Source organism: Vanellus vanellus (assembly GCF_965231255.1).
Source record: "Vanellus vanellus genome assembly, chromosome: 3".
NCBI classification, from domain to species: Eukaryota; Metazoa; Chordata; class Aves; order Charadriiformes; family Charadriidae; genus Vanellus; species Vanellus vanellus.
In genome coordinates this window covers 18,627,429-18,651,095 of record NC_138907.1, presented here as the reverse complement: position 1 = coordinate 18,651,095, position 23,667 = coordinate 18,627,429, and the positions used below count along the sequence as shown (strand labels likewise).

At 38.6% G+C, this 23,667-nt stretch overlaps 1 protein-coding gene across 1 annotated transcript in view; it reads right to left on the bottom strand.

Moving 5' to 3' along the window:
* FBXO11 (F-box protein 11) overlaps window positions 1-23,667 on the bottom strand; it is a gene marked incomplete at its 5' end in the record, with an annotated part of 81,301 nt that overhangs the window by 11,828 nt on the left and 45,806 nt on the right. Inside the window, 8 exons of the mRNA XM_082481202.1 lie at window positions 7,561-7,698; window positions 7,785-7,891; window positions 13,437-13,548; window positions 13,648-13,754; window positions 18,804-18,936; window positions 19,019-19,102; window positions 20,167-20,296; window positions 21,635-21,779. Of these exons, the coding sequence (XP_082337328.1) occupies window positions 7,561-7,698; window positions 7,785-7,891; window positions 13,437-13,548; window positions 13,648-13,754; window positions 18,804-18,936; window positions 19,019-19,102; window positions 20,167-20,296; window positions 21,635-21,779 (956 nt within the window). The remainder of the gene's footprint in view (window positions 1-7,560; window positions 7,699-7,784; window positions 7,892-13,436; window positions 13,549-13,647; window positions 13,755-18,803; window positions 18,937-19,018; window positions 19,103-20,166; window positions 20,297-21,634; window positions 21,780-23,667) is intronic.

Genomic DNA, 23,667 nt, shown 5'->3' with positions numbered 1-23,667 from the left:
TGTTGAGCCTTAAAACTATATCCTCCGAAAGACATCTTCCCCCTTGCCCTGCACTTTTTTTTATTATTTTATTTTATTAAGGGATGAACTTCTGGTTCCCAAGAAATCACATATGGATTCAGACAACATTTTCCTCTTGGAAGGTTAACAAGTATTTTGTTAACAAGGAAATAACAAGGAAATAGTGTTTCTAAGTATGGAGTTAAATAACCTACTATCCATAGGGCTCACTAACACTGTTTGCAAACCCAAAGCTTACTGCCAGCTCCAGGTATAACCAGTAACACCATTGGAAACAGCCTGTTCCCTTTCTTACCACTTCTGTCTAACAGCACACATGGGCGGCCCAACCTGCAGCTCTTCAGCTCCGTCCAGCTGTCGGGCAGCTCGAGCCCAGATCCTCTATGGAGGCTCTGCCAGGCGACTATTAAGGTCAGGAAGGTCAAATACTCGTCTGCACAGAGGGATCACAAGTGTTATATTGCCTCCACCTCCTTCTAAGAATGATTCGCAAGTGCGCTGGGTATTTTACTTGTGTTTATGATGGTTTCTGGTTATAATGCATCAACTAGCAGTGGAAGAACCTGGAGGACGCAGCACTTGGCAGTGCCAGAATTGCTTAGTAAGAAAAAGAAACCCCTGTGATTAATAAGGAAGGTCTAAGAGATGCATGTGGAAAACTATTACAACCTTACACAAAAAAAACAAGTGTAAGGAGACTCAAAATACCCTAGCAGTAGCCTTCTGCTTGAAAAATACTAAATATTAAAAAGTAGCTCTGTACACCTCATTTATTTAAAATACCAGGCAAAGCATTAGCTGTGGGCACAAGGTGACAGCTACAGTGACAGAAGTGTGGGCAAGAACACACCGCTGCAGCCTGGTAAGATCTGAACAGAGAGAAAGAAAAAAAAATAAATAAAAAAATCACTAACAGACAACACCACAGTAATGGTAATGTTGATGTTTCCACACACTCCTTAGTATACAGAAGAAGCTGATGTGGTGACAAAGGAGAGTTCCTGCACAGCTGGACAAGCTCAGAAGAATTTTTACATCAAGACTCACTCAATAATTGAACTTGGGGGCTTTTTTTTTTTTGCTTTCTGCATTTTATGTAGTCTAACTAATACTGCTTTGAAATGCACAAGGGTTAAAACTTTTAACTGATGGGACTTTGTTCACTACTTTTCTTCTCAGAGGAATTTTTTCCTCATGTAGTTCTAAAAGGGTGTTTCTTTCTTTGTCTCAAAGATCACAACATTACAGAAACAGAGGGATTTCATGTTATTATTTGGACAACAAAGGTATTTAAAAAAGGGAGAAAAAAGAAGATAATTCTGCAAGCTTTAACACTTCCTAAATATTTATTGACACTTGTATTCCCAACAGGTTAAGGAAGAAAACCATGAGACCCAGACAGAAAGAAATAACTGCTAAAAAGTATCTGATTCTGTATCAAATTAATTACATAGAATAGTAAGTGTGACTGACAGCATAAAAACTACATTTATAAAAGTTTGCCTTCCAAAGCCTGAAATGGTCTTTATTTGAGAGTTAGTGGATTTTATAAAAATCCAAATGTGGCATAAAGAAATCCACATTCAAGATGCAAAACAAACACTTTATTTTTAGTGCATAGGAAAAATCTGCTATTGCAGGAAAAGGCCAACTAATTTTTTATGTAGTCTGTATAGAAACTGGCATAAGCTTAATTTATATTTTTTGGACTTTATATACATACCACAAACCAGATAATTTTAAAGTATTTAAAAGACTGAGCTGTCAACTAGTCACAACCACCCAACTTAGACACACGCTACTATACTTTTCTTTCATCAAAAAGAAAAAAAAAAAAAAAGCAACAGTGCTACGTTTCCCATTTGGGAGAAATGAAAATGAGAACTTTTATGCCTAGATCTCAGCTTTAAACTACAAAATTGCGCTTATTCTTACAGTAAATTGGAAGTTCTCTGTTGTCTGCATACAACTACTAAATACAATTTATGACAAACGTCTGGCAACTCGTCTCAGGCGACTGGCAGGAGAGGTCAGCATAAGGTACCAAGGGCTGCCAATGCCACGCTGCATTTTTAATGCCTGCTTGTTAAACATTTGGCACAAGCACTAAGGCAAACATCAGAATATTGCTAGTTTAAAAATAAGAGGTTAAGTTTCTACAAGTATCAAAACACAAAGAACAGTCTGAGAGCATGAAACTGAAAAACAAAGCACTCTTGAACCTTTCAGAGCCAGCACTTGAGCATAGAAACCCACGGGAAAAGAACGTGTAGGGTAGGAATTCAGCACTGGAATGTACTTCTCCCACTTCACAGTGACAAGCAATAAAAAAAAAATAAAATACACACCCAAAAATAATAGAAGGGAAGCAAGACAAGTAAACAGAGAAAATCCATTAATTTGTTTAGGTATGTAGGATTTGTACCTGAAAGATACCATGTCACTTGAAAAGTATGCAAATATTGCCAATAATGTCATTACATCAACTCTATCACTAGCATCATACAGAACAGAGAATGCTGACAAAAGCAGACTTTGAAATGGAAGGAGGGGAAATCGTTCAAAGGAGTTTATGAGTAAGAAAGATTTCAATAATATTTACAGCTGAGATAAATCTTATTCACATGTTCTCTTTAATGTGCTAGTGTTTCCTTTAAACAAAAAAGAAAAATTTATTTCTATTCCATTTTGCTTGTGATACCACACTGATCACAGCATTGGAACAGGCATTCCACCAGTTAGAAAACAGATCAAATACATTTTTATTTCAAATGAATCAAGTGAATTCAGTCTGGCTTTTTTTTTTTTTTAATATTTCAATACTCATATATTTAATATTTATATTTCAGTACTTAAAAAAGAAGTAGCTCCTAGCCAAACTTCCCAGTTAACCCTCAAGGCTACATAAAGGCATAACCCCTCCAGGAGTTATTGAAGCACTCTCCTTTACCAGCTTTTCTGTAGCTGAAATCACTTTGTTACATGTTTCTGAGCCTGTTTAAGTCTTAGAGGGATGTATGGATATAGGTACTTACTGAAGCTGATTAGAAGTGCTTATACAATATGTTAATACAGCTTAAATGAGGCAGTGGCAGTGTCCAAACAATGAGATAAGATGTTATGTCTTTGTTTTATATTAAGTCTGCAAGTTTGCAAAATGGCCAAACAACTACATTTCTAGAGAATATAAAATGCTGTAAAGAAATCTGTCACAAGACTGCTAGAATGGCATTCCTCTGGGCTGGTATAATTTTGCCCAACACAGAACAAATATGTTCCTTAGGATGCAACTAAGAGAGTGGAGAAGAGGCACCTAACAGAGCAGAATCCCACCACATTTGACCTTCCACTGGCAAGAAGATTTTACACCAGCAGCAAAAATAACAGCACTCCGTGCCCTGTTTACCTTCCACTGAGACCAGGAAACCACAAATCAAGCAGCTACAACTAGTACTGCATTGCTCCTCTTCCCTACCTCCCCAGCAACTTGGGTGGAAAGGAGAAAGGCCTCACTGGTTTCTATCCACAGTGGATTTTCTGTTAATACTATTTCCAGACTGCCAACACTCACCAAGAACCTGACCAGATTTGGGTTCAAACTAAAGCAATAGAACAAGTACTTACAAGGGAAGAAAGATATCCTAACAAAGGGAAAAAAGATCCACAGTTTAGTAAGCCTAAAACCACCCAGTCAGGGATCAGAGTACTGATCTTCAAAAACCAGCTCCTTCTCTTCTTCCTCTTACGCATGATAAAAATACATATTTTTTTTTCCTGAAAGCTTGCTGCGTTATGTATTAGCTACAATTGCATTATATAATTGCGTTAACCATTCATCAAAACTATGGAAATTTATTTCCCCGAAGAAATGTCTTACTACGAGCGATTGTTTTATTCAATAGGCATCTGAGACCTAGTCAAGAGTCCTACACGGTGTTATGTGTTGGGGAAAATCCTCATATAGAAGTTCAGTAGGAAAGCTAAAGCAATTTAGTACCTGAATTAATAAACATTTTATTTAGGAATAAGATTACTTCAAAAATGGTCGACTGTAGTTTCCTTGGAGCAAGCATCGAATGAGTCTAAGCTAAAAATGAATGTCTACTGTTGTTAGATCTCTGAACATACTAAACTGGGGAGGAGGGAGTGGTGGTGACAGCAAGATGAAATACATGAGGGATATGGAAGGAACAGCGCATCCAAAGGTCAGAAGGTAAAGTGAGAAAACTGGAACGAGAAACAGAGGTCCAGTCTACACCCAAGCTATGTCTGCAAAAGTGTGACTTGAGACTCCTCTTTCTCAGCTAGTCAAAGTCATTAGTGTCTAATGCTTACATTTTTACAAGTGTTATTTATCTTTCTCAGGGACTAAATATCTACCAGCAAAACTACTACTTTCATGACAAAAGGCATTTACTTATGAAGAACATCCGTGGATATAACACACCAGGTCTAATTACAGTCTTGCCAAAGAAGAGATCTAGCATATATTTAACCATAGCTAGGCAAGAAGTGTGTCAGGTAGTAAGGCTAGGAACAAAATGTATGGAGGGGAATATGCACTACTATCCCAGAATATGTGAAACATGCACTGGTTTGGCTGATCTCATTCTTCAGGAGCGTTCTGAAATCAAGTCTGTTACAGTGAGGTTTTCATTACAGCAGCAGCACAGCACCAGAGAAAGATTCCTATTTATCTACAGCACCTTTAAAAATGCAACCTCCAAAGCAACTGACTAGACAGTTTATTATTCTTTATCACCAAAGTTGTAGGCATTCCACATCCTGCAGTAACCAACACCTACAGCAAGATAATAATTCTGCGGTATCCTTGTAAAGGCAAGAAGGAATCTGAGATCACCTTGATTTTGAACATTACACTTTATCTAACAGCGAGCAGTATTAACTTCAGCATCCCTTATATAGTTTGACATTTAGTTCACCATACTCCGATCACATTTTATACTTCTGTGTGTGTAATTTTCATAGAACAGTCTGAGTTGGAAGGGACTTTTAAAGGTCATTTAGTGCAACCCACCTGCAATAAGCAGCGACATACTCAATTAGATTAGGTTGCTCAGAGCCCTGTCCAACCTGACCTTGAATGTTTCCAGGGATGGGGCAACTACCACCTCTCTGGGCAACCTGTGCCAGTGTCATAATAAAAAATTTCCTCCTTCTATCTAGTCTAAAACCATTATCCCTTGTCCTATTACAACAGGCCCTGCTCAAAAGTTTGTCCCCATTTTTCTTGTAAGGCCCCTTTAAGCACTGAAAAGCTAGAATAAGGTCTCCCCAGAGCCTTCTCTTCTTCAGGCTGAACAACCCCAACTCTCTCAGTCTTTCTTCATAGGAGAGGTGGCTCCAGCCCTCTGATCATTTTTGTGGCCCTCCTCTAGACCTGCTCTAACAGGTCCATGTGTTTCCTGTCCTGAGGACTTCAGAGCTGGACACAGTACTCCAGGTGGGGTTTCACAAAAGCAGAGTAGATGCGCAGAATCCCCTCCCTTGCCCTGCTGGCCACGCTTCTTTTGATGCGGCCAAGGATACGGCTGGCCTTCTGGGCTGAGAGCGTATGTTACTGGCTCATGTCCAGCTTTTCATGCACCAGTACCAAGTCCTTCTCTGCAGGACTGCTCCGAATCCCTTCATCCCCCAACCTCTATTGATACCAGGGATTGCCGCGACCCAGGTGCAGGACTCTGCACTTGGCCTTGTTGAAACTCATGAGGTTCATACAGGCCTACTTCTTGAGCTTGTCCAGGTCCCTCTGGACAGTGACACACCTGAGGGATGGGATAACTGCACCACGCAGCTCGGTGTCATCCACAAACTTGCTGAGGGTGCACTCAATCCCACTGTCTATGTCATTGAAGACAACATTAAACTGTACTGGTCCCAAAATGGACCCCTGAGCAACACCACTTGTCACCAGTCTCCATCTGGAAATTGAGCTGTTGACCACTACCCTCTGAATGCAACCACCTAGCCACTTCCTCATCCACCTAACAGTCCACCCATCAAAACCATGTCTCTCTAATTTAGTGAAGGATGTTGTGGGGGACCGTGTCAAAGGCCTTACAGAAGTCCAGATAGATGACATCCGTAGCTCTTCCCTTGCTCACTGATGTAGTCACTCCATCATAGAAGGCCACCAGGTTGGTCAGGCAGAACTTGTCCTTGGTGAAGCCATGCTGGCTGTCTCTAATCACTTGCCTGTCCTCCATGTGCCTTAGCATAGTTTCTAGGAAGATCTGTTCCATGATCTTCCCAGGCACAGAGGTGAGGCTGACAGCTCAGTAGTTCCCACGGTCCTCCTTTCTACCCTTTTTAAAAATGGGTGCAATGTTTCCCTTTTTCCAGTCACCAGGGACTTCACCTGACTGCTGTGACTCTTCAAATATCATGGAAAGGGGTTTGGCAACTACATCAGCCAACACTCTCAAGACTCTGCGATGCGTCCCGTCAGGTCCCATAGACTTCTGTATGTTCAGGTTCCTCAGGTGGTCACGAACCTGATCTTCTCTTACAGTGGGAGGAACTTTGCTCACCCAGTCCCCGTCTTGCAGACCATCCACTCGAGAGGTGTGGGAAGACAGGTTGCTGGTGAAGACTGAGGCAAACACACTGTTGAGTGCCTCAGCCTTCTCCTCATCCATGTCACCAGTTTGTCAGCCTTGTTCATTAGGGGGGGTATGCTTTCTTTGACCATTTTTTTCTGGCTGAAATACCTGTAGTAGCCCCTATTATTCTTTGTGTCCCTTGCCAAGTTCAGCTCCAGCCACGCCTTGGCCTTCCTGACCCCATTCCTACACAACCGGGCAGCGTCCCTATATTCGTCCCAGGATACCTGTTCCTGCTTCCACTACCTGTGCATTTCCTTCTTGTCCTTTAGTTTGACCAGCAGGTCTCAACTCAGCCATTCTGGCCTCTTGACTTCCTTTCCTGATTTCTTACACCTGGGCATCGAGAGCTCTTGCACTCTGTGGAAAGCATCCTTAAAGATCTGCCATTTTAAAAGTGACTAGAAGAAAACCACTCATTTTGCCAGCTGAGTTGGGGCGATTGGGACTTTGTCATTCAAGCAGGAAAAACAATGATTTGGCAGTGTTTGGAAGACATGCAGAATATTGTGCTAAAACCGATTAAGTCTCCACAGAGCATTTTATTTCATTTTTAAGTCTTCCAGCACCTTATTTTTTGTTCTGTTCCAAAGGAAAAAGAATGAAGTGATCCTGTAAATGTAAGCCTTCCATTTACATCCTATTTCAAGAGGTATTTTGTCACTGTAACATAATTCAATGTAACAGGCTGCCAATCAACTGCAAAACGCTTGCTTAAACCTCTTTAAGCTAAAATAGTTGCTAAAGTGAAGTTGCCCACTGAAAGGCAAGAGAAGAACAGTAGGCATATTTTAAAATATCTGTTGACATATATAAGCATGTTGTTTTAAACCTTTCTTCAATGACGGGCAATATTTGAAGACTTTAGCTACACAACATCTACAGTTTTTTCTTCAAAATAAAACATATACATTACCATGCCGTGGTCAAAAGTGAAAACGCCAACATCACGTCCATGGTGAATGTGGTTCCGTCTGATAATGGGATTTCCATGGTTTTTAACCCAAATCCCTGCTAATGCATTATTGGAGATCTCATTGTCCTCATATATTCCCTAGGAAATAAAAATGTAAGTTAAGATGGGAATCAAGAACAATAAGACGATCTTATCAAAGTAAAGAAATCGATATCAAAAAATACCTGTGCATGGTCTGTAATATAAAGTCCAACATTTTCACAGTCGCTGATGTTACAGTGTTTAATAGTAGGACAAGCTCCCTGGCCACTAACACATACTGCGGAGCCAACTGGAAGAAAACAGTACAGTTACCATAGCTTCAAAGCATAGTGTATTTATAAATAGTCTGGCAGTGCTTTTGCAAGAAAAGTTAGCGTGAACTGATATTTTAAAAAGATTTGGCGTGTACGGTGCCAAAGAATTGCAAGCCACAGGGAGAAAAACACTAATGTCATCTTTTTGCAGATGCAAAAAAACGAGGTAGGAGTTGCTTTAAAATCACTCTGCCAAGGTTATGCAGCTGCGTATGATTGCCAGAACAGAAAATAATTTATATAATAATTAATACTTATGAAAGTTCTCACTCATTTATTTCCCTATGTTAGGCCCACTGTATACTGACTGTTCACAAGACAAAGGACAAGTGAAATATAATAAAGTTCTATGCTAATTACTGCCTTATTCTACTTCCCTTTAAACTTTCATAACCCAGTACTTCAAAGAGCCCAAACAAATAATAATTTCATAGCATACAAAGACACACTGTCTAACTAAAGATGAGCAGGAGACAAACAGCACAATCTTCTGTACAGAACTACACATTAGAAACCAACAGGTCTCTTCCCAGCTGAATTACACAGCTCTTTGCTGCAGCTCCTTGGCTGATTTCAACTACCATAGCATTACTCAGAAAAGAAACTCTTTTCAGGCAACTAGGACTCAAACTGCACAGGACTTCATCAGATCAGCTCAATTCCCTGAACTCCGTGAAGTATGAAAACATGAAATTCTGTGGCCACTAAAAATCAACAGCAGATTCAGAGCAATTTCACAAAGGTAAGACCTCATCTCAGGGTATCCGGCCTACGTAATGCACACCTTCCCTGCAATTAAACAGCACTAAAGAAGCGAGCCAGTACATGCTCTATTAGTAAGTTTTCATATTACGTTCTAGCATAGTACCACAAAGACTATACTTTAATAATTCATAAACTCATTTACAGAGCTTTTTTTAAAATCATAAAGAAATTATTTTGATTGTCTAGTCTGACCTTATGAATAATACAAGTTATAATAATTCCCTGAATTAATTCTTGCTTCAATTCTAGTAACAGGAACTTCAGCACGTATCTTTTAGAAACACATTTAATTTTGATTTGAATATTTCCAGCACCTGAGAAACCACCATAAAGCTTTTTAGCTGGTTACAGAGTTGTTACCCTGTTAATTTACACTTTAACTGCTCATCTGAATTCCTCCAGGTTTAACGCCCAGTTACTGGTTCTCTTTATACCAGTATATGCCATACCCAACGCATGCATGTATTTAGTGCAAGCAATTTACTCCTTCGGCCTTCTTCTTGATAAAGTAAGAAATTGCAGTCAGTATGTTTTTCATTACGACTGAATTTTTCTCCTTTATCTTTTAGGACTTTTCACTGAACCGTTTCTAAATTTTCAACCTGTTGCTATGGACACCAGGAAAGAGCACTCTATTCTGAAGCAGGACTAAGCAGAGGCGTAATACAGTCTCTCTACTTCTGCTCAATATTCCTGCAAGCATAACTAAGGATCACATCAGTTCTTTTGGCCACTTTTCTTTAGACTACACGAGGGCCCATATTTTGCCATTTACCCACAATGACTCCTTAAGCTTTTCCCAGGAATCTGGCTTCCCTGGAGAGAGGTTTGTCACTTAAAACTAGAAACAAAAGTAAGCTGCGTATATAATTTCACACTTGTCCACACTAATATGAATATTGTTTGAGAGCTCACTCTCCAAAAAGGGAATAACAACCCATCCTCCTGGCTATTTATAATACCTTAAGTCTTCATTGGCTACAAGTCTCATCAATATGCATTTTATTTCTTCTCTGCAAGTCATTGATAAAGTGGCCTAAAGGGAATTATTCATCTTTGAAATAGCCACAAAAAAAGCTATTTATAATTACCCTGAAAGTTATTTTCAACTATTTAATGTGTGCTCTGGTAATTCTGTAAAATTTTAATGTTCGAAGGCACTATACGTTGAAGTCAAATGTTTTTCAAGGATCTATGTAATTATACCAGGACTTCTACCTTCTTTTAGTCAAAGAAAGTAACCAAAAATGCTAAGTGTGATGCAACCATTATAACTTTCTGTAAATACACATTAATTTGCTTCAATCATAACTTTTAAATTCTTGACTGACCAAACCCCCTCACTTACTATCTCATTATTCTACCCAGGATCAACAGGCAGTACCTACTTTGTCCTGTTTAGTCTTCCCCATGCCACCCACCCCCAGGGACACACACCATCTTGCTCAGGTTTCAGGTTACTGTTGATATATAATAGGAGCCCAGAAGATTTCTTGGCCAGTTCTTTTTAAACTCCTGCATGATTTTAGAATGTCTATTTTTACAGCTGTTTAACCTCATCCACAGTTACTGTCAAGACTGGAGCGTTATTTCATTATCCCTCTAGGGTATGAGCACATTTATCATTCCTGCCTATTCTCATTAAATATGGAACAAAAATTACACAACACACTGCCATTCAAATTCTTCCATTCTATGATGGATCAGCATCACTGCTAAAACTGCCTTTGTTCCCCAAGTTAAGACACAAACACTGTCTCTTCTAGACAGATAGAATCACAGAATCATAGGGTCGGAAGGGACCTCTGGAGATCATCTAGTCCAACCCCCCCGCCAGAGCAGGGACACCTTAGAGCAGGTTGCACAGGAACGCATCCAGGTGGGTTTTGAATGTCTCCAGAGATGGAGACTCCACCACCTCCCCGGGCAGCCTGTTCCAGTGCTCTGCCACCCTCAAAGTAAAGAAGTTCCTCCTCATGTTTAGGTGGAGCTTCCTATACTCAAGTTTGTGCCCTTGTACCTCTTGTTCTGTCACCGGGCACCACCGAAAAGAGCCTGGCCCCATCCTCCTGGCACCCACCCTTTAAGTATTTATAAGCATTGATCAGGTCCCCCCTCATTCATCTTTTTTCCAGACTAAAGAGACCCAATTCCCTCAGTCTTTCTTCATACGAGAGACGTTCCAGTCCCCTAATCATCTTGGTAGCCCTGATATACCTGATACTGGTAGATGATATACCTTGTCTTGTTTATCAAGTTTTCAGAGAGCTAGGGGGGTATTTTGTTAGGGTGTTTGTATTTTGGGGAGGGGGAGTCCTGCTGTTTCCTGCAATTCCTAGTTTCCTATTTGTATTAATTGCTAATAACTTCTCATCTCTTGTATTTCATAATTGCTTTCACTCCCCTTTCCTCTATCTCTTTTGGTGATGCTGAGGAACTCTGGATTTTTGGGAACCCAGTGTGATGTGATAGAGGCATGCTTTTAGAACATTTTGCTTATTTAAATGAAAGCAATCTTTATTCTGACTCACTTAACTGGACTTCATTATCGATCGTGTGAAATTGGTGCTTTTAGAGTACCAAGCACATGTATTACTGGTTTAGGCTTTATTTTGTTTACTCAGAATATAATGATTGCACACACTAAAGCAATACTTAAAGACACATTGCCATCCACTACTACTTTTATCTACCAAGGTGAGGACTAATACAGTTTTCCTCTACAACGGATGCAATAGAACCTCTAGACTCAGGATCTTGCCATTTAAACTTTATTAAAAAAGAATGCTTTGGACTGGCAGCAAGAGACCTCCAGCTTAAATCACTTGCACTTACATAGCTCCCATCTTTACATATTACATACATTAAGAACTTCACATATGACATAATGTAGAAATATGCTGTAATGCAATTAGGAGATCTACAGAGATGGTATTAAGCATGTGCTAGGAAAGAGATTTTGAATGGTTATGGAACAATATTTCAGAGAGGTCACTGACTTGGAAACAGTAAATGCCTTTTCTGGCAGGCTGCCATTCTTCCTCTCTTTTTACACACACTTAGTACTTCCTGAGTAGGTTACAGCAAGGCTTGGTAAGATTATAAAAGTCAATAAAAATTAATAATCAATAAGTGATGATAGTGCAGCCTACACACAGCCTCCAAAACTGAGCAGAAATTTTAACATTGGAGAAGAGAAGCAACAATTTAATGCAGCAAACACTCAGAAATCCAGAGTATTGAACAGAACAAAAGTTCAAAAATTCTCAGTCTTACACAATGAAAAGTGCTCACAAAAAAAAATTATCAAAGCTTAATTTTAATAAACAACTTTCACAAAAACAGAGACCTACTAGCTTATCTGTAAGCACACGTTTCAATATGAAACCATGCAGCTCTTCAAACTACTTTTATAGCCAAGCTGAATTGGGTCCAATAAATGAATCTAATTCCTCTCATTTGTTATCAGGGTCCCCAATATTGGCGTATAGGAACTTCCAAAACAAAATTTTATTCGGTTTCCTGGTATTTAGCATTAAACAAAGAAACTGAGATACTGAGAGCAGCTAGCTGTCCTTTGTTCAACTTTTTTCAGTTTTAACAGTTCCACATATTAGCTGATATGTCTCCAATACAACAGATGGTGATATGAAGCACAGGGCTGCCTTGACCAAAAGTGAAGTAGCATTTTATAGCCTGAAACCTCCAAGAAAGAGCATATCTTCCTCTACAAGGCACAGACAAGGAATTCTTCCACCGTTCTTATTACAGTTCCCTGCAGAATTCTCTCCTCCATAGTTTATACCAGAAGTGTGGAGGTTTCATATCTAGTCGAAGATCTCCTTGTTTCCTTGCCTTTATGTTGAGCTAAGCAACCTTTATGCACAGCTTGCTGTGTAGATCCATTCCATTTCACTAGCTGAACGTAAGTATATAAAGTTCATATTGCCATTTCCATGCAAACACTCAGTATCTTAATTCTCCTGTACCTCTTCTTTCTGACGCTCCAACTCCTTTTCATCTGGTTGTGTTCAAACATGTTAAACTTGCCATGTCTTGTGCCTAGTGATTGCGGACTGCAATGTCTTCCTGCCAACGACTGAACTGCCACCCAGCCTCTTCACTTCCACTGCCTCTGACCCTTTCTTGCCTGAATATAGACTACTGATGTTTCCCAAATCAGGCAGTATAAATTCCTCATTATCTTTGATGGTGAAATAAGTCTAGCTTTCCACAGTATGCATTTCTTCTACCTGTATAGCTAGCAACTCATACTTCGAGTATGTCAAATCATTCCACTCTTGACAGGAAAGTGAGCTTAGCTCAGCAGTTACAAGTCATGACTCTTATTGTCATCAATCCCAACACCACATATTTTAACGAACCTAATGTAAAAGTCTCACATGTGCCCCCTTCAAATGCCCTCTCCTGCCAGCTACAACTATATATACCAAAACCAGGTAAGTTGATATAAACTGTCACTTCTCAGGTTTAAACTAACTGCCCAGACAGTCCAAACTGATTCAAATAGAAGACTAAGTATACATTATCACAAAGGTCTTGGACACAAAGAAGTCACTGTAATAATACCATTTCAAGGCAAATAAGGCTTGCAGACCTGTATAAACACCTGCATCAAAAAATGAAATATGCCAATAGTGATCGTAATCAATTTGTTTGCTGCTTCTATGTGCCCCAGTTAGTTTAGTAACTTTAAACACAGTGTTAATTTCAAGCAATAAAAAGCCCACTAACCCGTACAAGTACTTCGAATAATACAGTGATCTATAATTGGACTGCAGTTCACGGTAATCTCTAAGCAGTGGTGTGCATTGTGGTGCTGAGCAGATTTGTCATCAGGGTTGAACTGAAAAAAAGAAGACAACACAGAAGTGTAGTATTTAATTAGTTGCTCGGGAATTAAAATCAAATTATCAAAAGCTCTGCTGAAGTTTGAGATTCTTACCCTGATTGTCATATATCCAACATAGGCATCTTCAGAACCCTCCATAAAAACGAAGGTGGAATCTCTAGTGTTTTCTATTATAACTTTATCTGCTACTTTTCCAGGTGCTGTAAAGACATTTATTAAGTCTTAGTTTATGCCACTGAAAAAAAAAAATTCCTCAAAAGACTTACAGAATTCTGTTCAAAACAACAAAGGAAAATTAACACTATTCTTGGCACATAGTCTTCACGTCAGAAGAATCTTAAACCAGAAAGTTTCCAAGACAATGAAGAAACTAGTCTTTAACCAAGACAATCTCACACCAATTTAATATCTAGTACTGTGAGAAAAATGTGCTCTTGTACAGAGCTAGATTTTGACTACTACTTATTATGAATGGAATTAACAGTTTAAACATGGATACCGGTCTATAGGCACTGTAATTCTACTACATACAGTTTGTTTTGGTATTCTAAACCCTTTTATTAAAGCTAAATACATATATTCCATCACTAATTTGAACCAATTTAAACAACTAAGTAATCTGCTCATGACCTACAAGCGACCTCCCCACACTTCTCAAATGTAAGATTCAGAGTTTTTAATTGATATCCTTATTATTCTTTAGAAGAAAATCTTATAACATTAGATTGAACCATACTTCTGAAAGTATGTACAGCAGGTTTCAAAATGGTTCATTTGTGAGTTCCCTTTATCTGCAATTTGATTTCCTATATTAACAGTAAGGCTCTGCTCTATTCTTGATCATTAATCCAAGGGAAGGAAATGTTTACATTGGTATGGCAACAGCCAGCAGAGGGAGCACAAGTTAACAACAGTCTTATATTGGTATGAATTCAATGACACTCATGCACAAGCAAAACAGTTTGTCTGATTCAAAACTACACATTAAATATGCAAGCCAGAAGAAGCCGTCCTCAATACAGGAAATGTAAATATGGAATTTCACATGTTATAGCAGATAACTTATCAGATGGCAATTTCAAACCATTCCCAACTTGAGACACGCAAACATGACCAGATATTTGCCCTGAATTCTCCATTTTATTGAAGAGCCTACACACAGGATTTCTCACGAGCAGGTCTTTCTCTGTTGTCTGTTGACAGTAGTACAGACAAGTGGTATGTCCTGTTCTTTATCACTCAGGCAGAAAGGTGCCAGTCAGAATGAAGCAACATTTACATCATTATCCAGCTTGTTCTCACTATCTAAAAGCTAGATCTCTGCTTTCATTACTGCAGAGCTGCAAATATTTTAAGGTAGTCTAGCTCTTCTTCATACCGCTATTCACTTAGTTCTAGATAACAACTAGAAGAAGCTTTGATGAGGACTTGTGTCATCATACAAAAATATTTTTCTGTGGCCTAGTAATATTCCACATATAATTAACTGTTTTTCAGTATGGTGCAAATGCACTGGCATATAAACAACAGTACACCAGCATCTGCAAAAGAACAGCACCACAATATTGCAGGTGAACCAAACCCAGAAAATAAATGGAGCCCTTACCAGGCTATAAAAGAACTGTAAATTAATATCAGAATTGTGTTCCCCTCGGGGGAGGGGGGCAAGGAAAAACTGCACTTCACATTACATGCTCTGAAACACTATCAAACAAAGCAGAGACATTTGTGGAATTGTGCTTGGAGGTGTTTGCCATGCACTTGGATGCTGTTCTCTACAGACATCTCCTTCCTCTCAGCACGAGTTACTTTACAGGTCTCTCAGTTTGGGAGGTCCCAGAATGCCCCTTATGGAGCATGCCAATTAGTAAGACCAGTGCATTTAGATCCTCCCCGCCCGAAAAGGGTGAAATGGGAAGAGGACTTGCTCAAGCACTGGTTTCATTCTAAATGCATCAAAGAAATTCTCTGCAACATCCTATTGAATCTTTGCAAAAGAAATATTCCGAGAAATACCTGGTTCAACTTTTGGATTAGACCACTTTAGCAGAGAGAAACCAGTGTAAGAGGGGGAAGAGAAAGAAAAGGGCCACTAATTCAATAATTGGGCAAAACATAGCCCCCAAGAAGTCTATTTGGTGAAGTCTAAGGGAGTCATTCCATGGGATCAGAATTCACGCTCAGTTTAAGGACCAAGATGAGAACATTTAGAAATAATTTAACACAAAGCCTACGATAACAGACTGCCTAAAGAATTAAAAATTAACTGGATGTTGCCTTAGAATTCTTTTATTCCTCAAAAGGAATAAGCCAATTTCGCTTTTCGGTGCATTAATAGAAAAATTATGAAATTCTGCAGGAAGTAATTGTGACCCTGCTCAATTGTATCAGGCAAAAAATGCAGAGGCCCTTTTAGATCTTGCAGTCTGTAAAATCTACAGCAAAGAACACAGCTCCAAACTAGTCTAAAACATATTTTTTTTAATTCAAAGATGCAGAACAGGTATTTAAAGAAGAGTCCAGGCATATGAAAGTTCTCTTGCACTCAAAATTAAAAAAAAAACACCTAATTATGACAGCCTTTACCATTTTAGATTTTTCTGCCTTTAAAATTACAGTAATTCTTATTGTTTTTACTAATGTTTTTTCTTGACTGGAAAATCCTTAGATAATCCTTTTTTCACTTACTTGCACATTATTTCATTCAAATGGAAAATAAAGTGGAAAAATCTATCTCCTAAAATATAGAAAAAAAATACATATTCAGTGAAGATTCTCCAATCAGGACACACATCTGTACAACTGCTGAAACACAGCTATTAAGACAACAGACTTTGTGTCCTGAGTGAAATAAGCACTCCATGGAAGGCTCGTATTCCTGCAGTGATCTGACAGCCCCTCTCCAACCCTGGAAAACAGAATTCTTTTAAGAAATTCATAGGTATTTCTGTTCACTGAACCAAATGCATCAGTTTCCTTACAGGACCTCTACTCTTGCTTCTTACTTGACAGTTCAGCTAAGCCACAGTACTAGCAATACCTCTGAAGGCTTCCTTCTGAACCTTCCTTCTGACTCCTTCACCTAGATTTAAGGAAAGAGATAAATAACCCCAAAAGTAAACAACAAACCTAGAATACCAGACATTATTCTGCAAGAACATTTTGCTTATACGAGAAAGCAGAAGGTTCTTGAAATCTCCTGGTATGTAAAAGCTGCCTTTCCAATAATGCTGTGCTTCTTCAGAAGTCAGCAGAAGAAACTATTAAAGAAATTTGAGTAGAATTGCAGAGAGATTTGGTGCTGCCTTAATCCTACTATTCTGAAAAGCACGCCAGACTGAACAGAGAAGAGGTAGTTCTCCAAGGCTTAGTGGTTCACTTTAATTTGTTTTCTTTTCCAGACAAATGAAAATTGACTCCCTCTACAATGTCACTGACCATTCAGCAGAGAAAGTCTGAGGAAGTGAAGAGACAGCAGTGCCAGAAACTAAAATATAAATACATCTAACATTTCTGGATTTCTCTTGGAGGTTCTGTTCCTCAAGACAGCTATTCTGTTACAAAAATACACAATGCAGATCCCTTGCTTTTAAAGAACTGTAGTTAAGATAACCTAAGTTACTCAGAAAAACAAGTTAATTCCAGTGGAAGGGAAAGCAGAGGGTCTTTCAAAATTTAAAAGGAGCCAGAGAACATGCAGAAGTTTAACCAGATATCGAAGATGTTGTTTCAAGTCTCATGAAGTAATGGAGAAATTATATAGCGTAGGACAGAGTTGATCCAGTTTCTTCTGGATTTTAAACACTTCACAAATATGACTTGACCTATTTGTACTGGCATCCCCTACTGAAACAGAAGCTGGGGGTATTTTGTTATTTGTCTAAGGGCACATCTGCATTAGCAAGCACTGCAGCATAACAGGAGTGGTACTACAGAGTGAAGTAGTGCTGAGGATCAGACATCCATACTACACGGGGTGCAGGACAAGGAGGGTTGAAGAGACTGACTTTAGACTAGTCCTAGCCTGGTCCCTCTGACTGAGTGCACAACAGCTAGAGTACAATAACAGTATTCCAGGAACATGTCTCTTGGATTAGTCTCATCCAAAAGGAATTCAGTTTGTGCTCCAAAACCTCTCCACAACACAAACCAAAGCACAGTAAGCGGGGATGTTCAGGATGTTAGTTCTATAAATGTAGTCACGAACTGACAAACTAACATGCTAACACAGCTGCATCTTGCGGATCTGCAAGGACAAGTTTTAAGACTACCACTGGAACGATCTGACTGCATTGGTCAAAACAATTCTCACTGCCAAGGCTGCAAAATGCGGACAAGAAATGCCAGAGTAGGCTCACTCAACAACAGAACAGTTGATATGCAGAACAAATAAAGACCTGAAATAGAGGGAGGTGGGTTTTTTTCCTTCCAAAAAAGAAGAAAAACCACCACCAAAATACCCCAAAACAACCAAAAAAACAACCTAGACAGACAGCATCTCAGAAAAAGCAAGCAGTGTGCAGTTCAATTCTGGGTCACTGCAGGTGCAAGAGGTCCAAGACCTCTTAACCAAGATCTCTGCCAGACATTAAGACAGTCTTACCACTATCATGCTACTGGGCATTAGCAAGCTCGAAGTAGGGACAGGATAAGAGAACATCTCCACAAACACCACAATTTGCAGCCAGATGTATTATCTTATATTAACTTCCTAAACCAGAGTCTTATTTCCTTCTCCATAAAGGTTCTCATTTAGAGGAACAGTTGGGAGATGAAGAAAGAACCTCCAGTCTCGGAATCTTTCTGCTGGATGCTCTCATTTCCATCCTCGAGATGGAATTACAGTGCTGAAGAAAATGGGACAGATACTAATTTGGGATTGCTCCCACTGCTGGATTCTACTCTGGAGATAGGTTATATATAAACAAATTTCATAAGAACCACCTGAAAATTTCAGCTGCAGTCATGTAACTGAGTATACTTTCTGACAAATTCAATTCTTTTTCTCCTACTGAAATAAAAAAAATGATTAAGTTATTCCAAGAACTAACAAGCACACAATGGTACTTCAGTCTGAAGCATCATCTACTTTTTAATTAGTGATGCTTGTACAGAAAATACTTATTTAATGGGCTGATGAATAGAAATGGTCACTTATACTAGATATTTAATACACCAGAATATCTTTGTAATTAAGGTGGTAATTAACACAAGTCATACTTTGAGACAAAGTATCTCAGTTTAAATACCTGCACCGATCATGGTGATTGGAGATTCTATATATATCCATTCATCAGTATATATACCAGAGTGAACAAAGATAAGTCCATCAAAATGAGCTTCTTGAACTCCACCAAGAGCATCTTCAATGGTATCATAATACTAGAAGAAAAGGGACAAGTTTAGAGAGAAATACCCATACAGAGATATATAAATGTTCTTAAGAACTGCTTTAGAAACTTACCAACATATTTTCTCTTCCTTTATATCTTGCAGGATTACTGTAGAAGTGTTCAGCAAACCCTGGCTTTACATGCGCTCCTTTGTACTGAAACAAGGAAGAGAGTATATGAAAGCTTGCAGGTAGGTGGATCTGAATGCACAGACAAGAGATCTACTACTCCCGCAATTAACAAGGCATTTGCTGATAACAGTTTGTTCCAGGAACTACGGGTCATATTCTGACCTCCCATACTGGGCACCTGATTTGAAATGGCAACACCAAAAAAAGTCTGAGCTTAACAGAGCAATCAACTAAACCAAGACGCTAACCTACTTACACAGCCAGAAGCCTCTAAAGTGACTGAAAAGCTCCATGTACTTTATCTGTTCCACAACAGGTGTTCTTATTTCCATCTTTTGCTTTTCTAGCAGCTTGCCGCAAAACAAATTGCATTTATATGGTGAAGAAAAAAGAATCCTATACCTTCACATTTGATTGAGTACTGAACAAAGAAGCCAAGTCAAGTATTTCTCCTCAACAGGCTTCAGAATTTCATTAACCGATTACATGCAGCATTGTATCATACACTCACCTTGATACTTATTTCCATTACTTATGGTTTTTCAAATATCAGGCCCAGACATTCTTACAATAACTTTGACACTTTAGAGGTTCAATCACATGCCTTAAAGGTAACTTGTTTAGCTCTAGTCATGTCAGCTGTAAATCACTATTTAAGCCCAAGTGATATTATCAATATAGTGTTCCGTTTACTAGAGGAAGGTGCACACGAATCTGATAACCAGCATGCACACTGGTTTAATAATATACGATGACAACAATTTATTTGAAGTTTATTTGTAAGCCACAGACCATGACACACTCTTCCACAGAATTTCAGTGGTGCAAAACATGAGGAAAACCCAAAATAGAAGAGCTGGATGCTCAAGTACTCCACTTTACCATGATGTGTCTCCCGAAATTGTGCTCTGAAACAGGAAATAACTTCATAACACAATACAGGGATGTCTCCCCACCTTCTCAGTACCATCATCTTATTTAAAGTGTAAAACCAAAATAATTACTATTATCAGCCACATTTCAGAAGCTGGAGTTTTTACTTTTATAAACAATCTGTAAATTGGAATATAAATGAATACTACTGTTACCAGTTGCTGAAAGCTTTCTTTCCAGGGATTTGGATGTTCATATTCTTCTGGATTAATTTGATAAAATTTACCAGGTTCAGGATGCATCATTGGACGAGTGTACTCAAATACTTCCATATACAATCTTTTCCTGAGAAGTGTCAAGCAGAAAAGAAAATTAATATATATTTGATTACTCTTCCATTTTAATATAACACACCAAATGTTAAAAACTGGGATTTTTCCAACAGCATTCACCAGTCTGTGACAGTGAATTCGACCAAGATCAGTACCAACCGCTTTAAAACACTTCCAAAACAATTTTTCTGTTGGAGTGACTTCTGTGTTTTTCTAAGAAAAAGTTTGACATGTGTTGCACGATCCAAGCAACAGAGTTCTCAACACGCAATTTCCATGAAGAAATTTAAGCAGTTAGTTACACTGTTTGTGGAATCAGAGTCTAATTGTATATTAACTACAGCATTGCTTAAATACTTAGGAAAGCTAGTAGCACAAGAATAGCAAAACTTAAAGTGTGCCACCAGTTCTTTCTCACCTTACCACAAGCAAAAAAGAGGCAAAAAAAAAAAAAAAAAAAAAAAGCATTCACAGAGAACAAATGATGCACTGTATTTCAAAGAGTTCATCAGTGGACGGATTACAGTGTCTTAAAAAGAAAATAGCACATGAAGCACACAGTTGGATTCTTCTGATTAGTGCCAGAACACAAATAATTGTAGTGTCTCAGCCTGCTGATACTAAGCCCAGACTTACAAGATACCACTGAATCTCAGTTCTAAGTGCATTTGACAAGACAGACACCTCAAACTGTCTTTAGGACAGGAAAAAAAAAAAACAAAAAAAACACCCATCCCACACTTTTGTGATGTTATGCTCAGATTTTAACCTTTTTCTTTTAGTCTTAATCATTATTTTAAGAAAACAGCTTAAGAAACATGTTATTTTTTCCATTATAAAAGAATGCAAATATAGATCCCATTTATCCAAGCTCTCAATAACCCAGGGGTAGTAAACACCCTGAGTATCCAACCATTAAACAAAACAAACACAAATAAAACCACCACACACACCCCAAAACACCTAAGTAGCAATACACAAAACTTGCATTTAACATTAAGAAATGCGTTTCTTCTTTTGTGTAAAGGAACAAAATCCCCACAAAAGTGTGGAAAAAGGTTAAAGAGAAGAAGAAAGGAGTGTGGCTACTGAAAGAATACCTCACTGATTTTTAAACCAGCCATTATTTAACTAGTATCTACACTACTAGAGAATTAAAAGTTTTACTATTTAACACATATAATCAGATATTCATAAGCAACAAATTTGCTTAAATAAATCAGACATATTAAAATACAATTGGTTTTAATTCAACTAATTGCAACCAACGTTTCAATTTTTATATTGTACTGGCATCTCATGCAGCACATCTAATATTTGTCAAGATAATGAGGAATAGCTTTTCACTTACCACAAAATTGGATCATTAGCCAGCTCACTGAAGCGTTTACACACACAAGCTGCTCTACAGAGATCCTGCTCCAGCAGGTACGAAAAGATCTTTAGAACCACTTCATCTGGCAACTTCTCCTGAAGATATTGTTCTGCAGGTGCTGCTATTAAACAGTAATCTATGTAAGATTATTGACATATTTAACCATCCCAGATTCTGACCAAAGTAAATCACCAACTTGCCATTTGAAAGTTTCCCATTTAAAATGCCAATGATCGCAAAGTAACTTTTTTTTTTAAAATAAATTTCATCTAAATCTAAAGACAAAACAGAGGTAAATGGTTGACTCTGGAGTCACGTAGAAGTTAGACTTCAAGTCCTCTTTCAGAACTTTTTAGTTCACCTTTTCTGTTGGAGGAATCAATCTGTACACAATTGCAGATGTTAAGTAGGCTACTGTGCATGTTCCAGATATACTGGCTCCTCACTGCTATTAGCTTCATTGTGGTTCAATTAACCCACATTATCCATATGATAATAATAATCCAGTCCCAAAGTCAAAATCTCTGCAAATGTTTTCAAATACAGAAGAGTTTACTCAGAAACAGCCACTGTCTGGAAAAACTACTAGTAAAACTTCCGTGTTCAGCCACATTAGGAAAAAGCATGTCTGTGATGCAGGAGACCAGTAGCCAGCAATAATTCCAAAGCCTCCTCCTTCCACTTACTCCTCCTTTTAAAATGAAAAAAAAAAAAAAAAAAAAAAAAAAAATCTAAGCCAGAAGAAGCATTAGCCTTCCCAGATGTTTTATTTCTTGAGAGCGCTTTGAGAAAACGGCATTCCTGTACCATTGTGTGGAGACATGAGTGCACTTTGTTAGACCCCTGCTCTTGGACACACACTCACTACCTGCAACAGTTCATACAGGAAACCCCCATGTGTAGTTTGTGTTCTCATGAGCCCCTTCTGTGGTAGCTATCCTCACGGCAGGGGGGTTCTGTTTGCACAGGTCACACTTGTTTGGTTATTGTCTTTAGGATCCTTTCTCAGGCAGAGCCATACAGAGCAGCTTCCAAAGTTCAGAGGATTTGTATGCAAGGCATTAAGAGCTCTTGCTACATTCATAATGCAATTACATCCATGTAATGACCCTTGCACCATTTGTTATTTTCCTAGAACATCTGGAGCAATAGTGTCATAATTTTGGCTGCTACAGGAAGTCTAGTAAAGTGACCCTCAGAAACACAACCTACTAAGTTTGAGGGAATAGCATTCTGAAAAATAGTTGGCATGGGAGATTCCACACACACACACCCCAAAAAAAAAACCAAAACAAAAGCCCCAAGTCTTCCCTGGGCAAAGCAGCTCAAAAAAAGACATAATTTCCAGTTAGAAGAGAGAAGACATGAACTGCAAAGGACCAGAACTGTGGCTTTTACAAAGATGATAAACTGTGGTCTACAGACCACATCACCAGAACCCGTGTCATATGAGAGAACTGATGAAAGCTGTTTTTCCAGGGTATCATGCTTACATCTGTGGTCAGACCAGTTAGTACAAATTCTGAAATATTACTGACTTTGCAGTGACCTTCCCCTCAACCTGTTCCTTGTTGCACCACTGTATAGATGTCATCTTGGTGATTCACAAATACTGATTTCCTCAAAGATGTTAGGAGGGCATTTATCCAATTGACTGATGCTGCTCTCAACAGTAACACAGCTTACAGTCATAAGATATAGGTACATGCCACTTTAATCGAACAAAAATCTATGCTGTATAAAAGGGATGAGCCTCACCATTCCACATGCCAATAGCTATTTGCTCCCGAAGTATCCTTTAGGTTAGCAGTACTAATCATGGACAGAATAAAACAGAATTTTTTTCCCCTCATCCTTACCCATCTTCCTCCAAACTAATTTTTTTTTTTTTTTTTTTTTTTTTTTAACAGATCAGCTCCTTGTAGTTCATTAGAAGCTACAGAAGTGCTAGCATGAGCACAAGGAAGGAGACAGGAATGAATGCCCAGAAACTGGCTAAGACAGTTCCC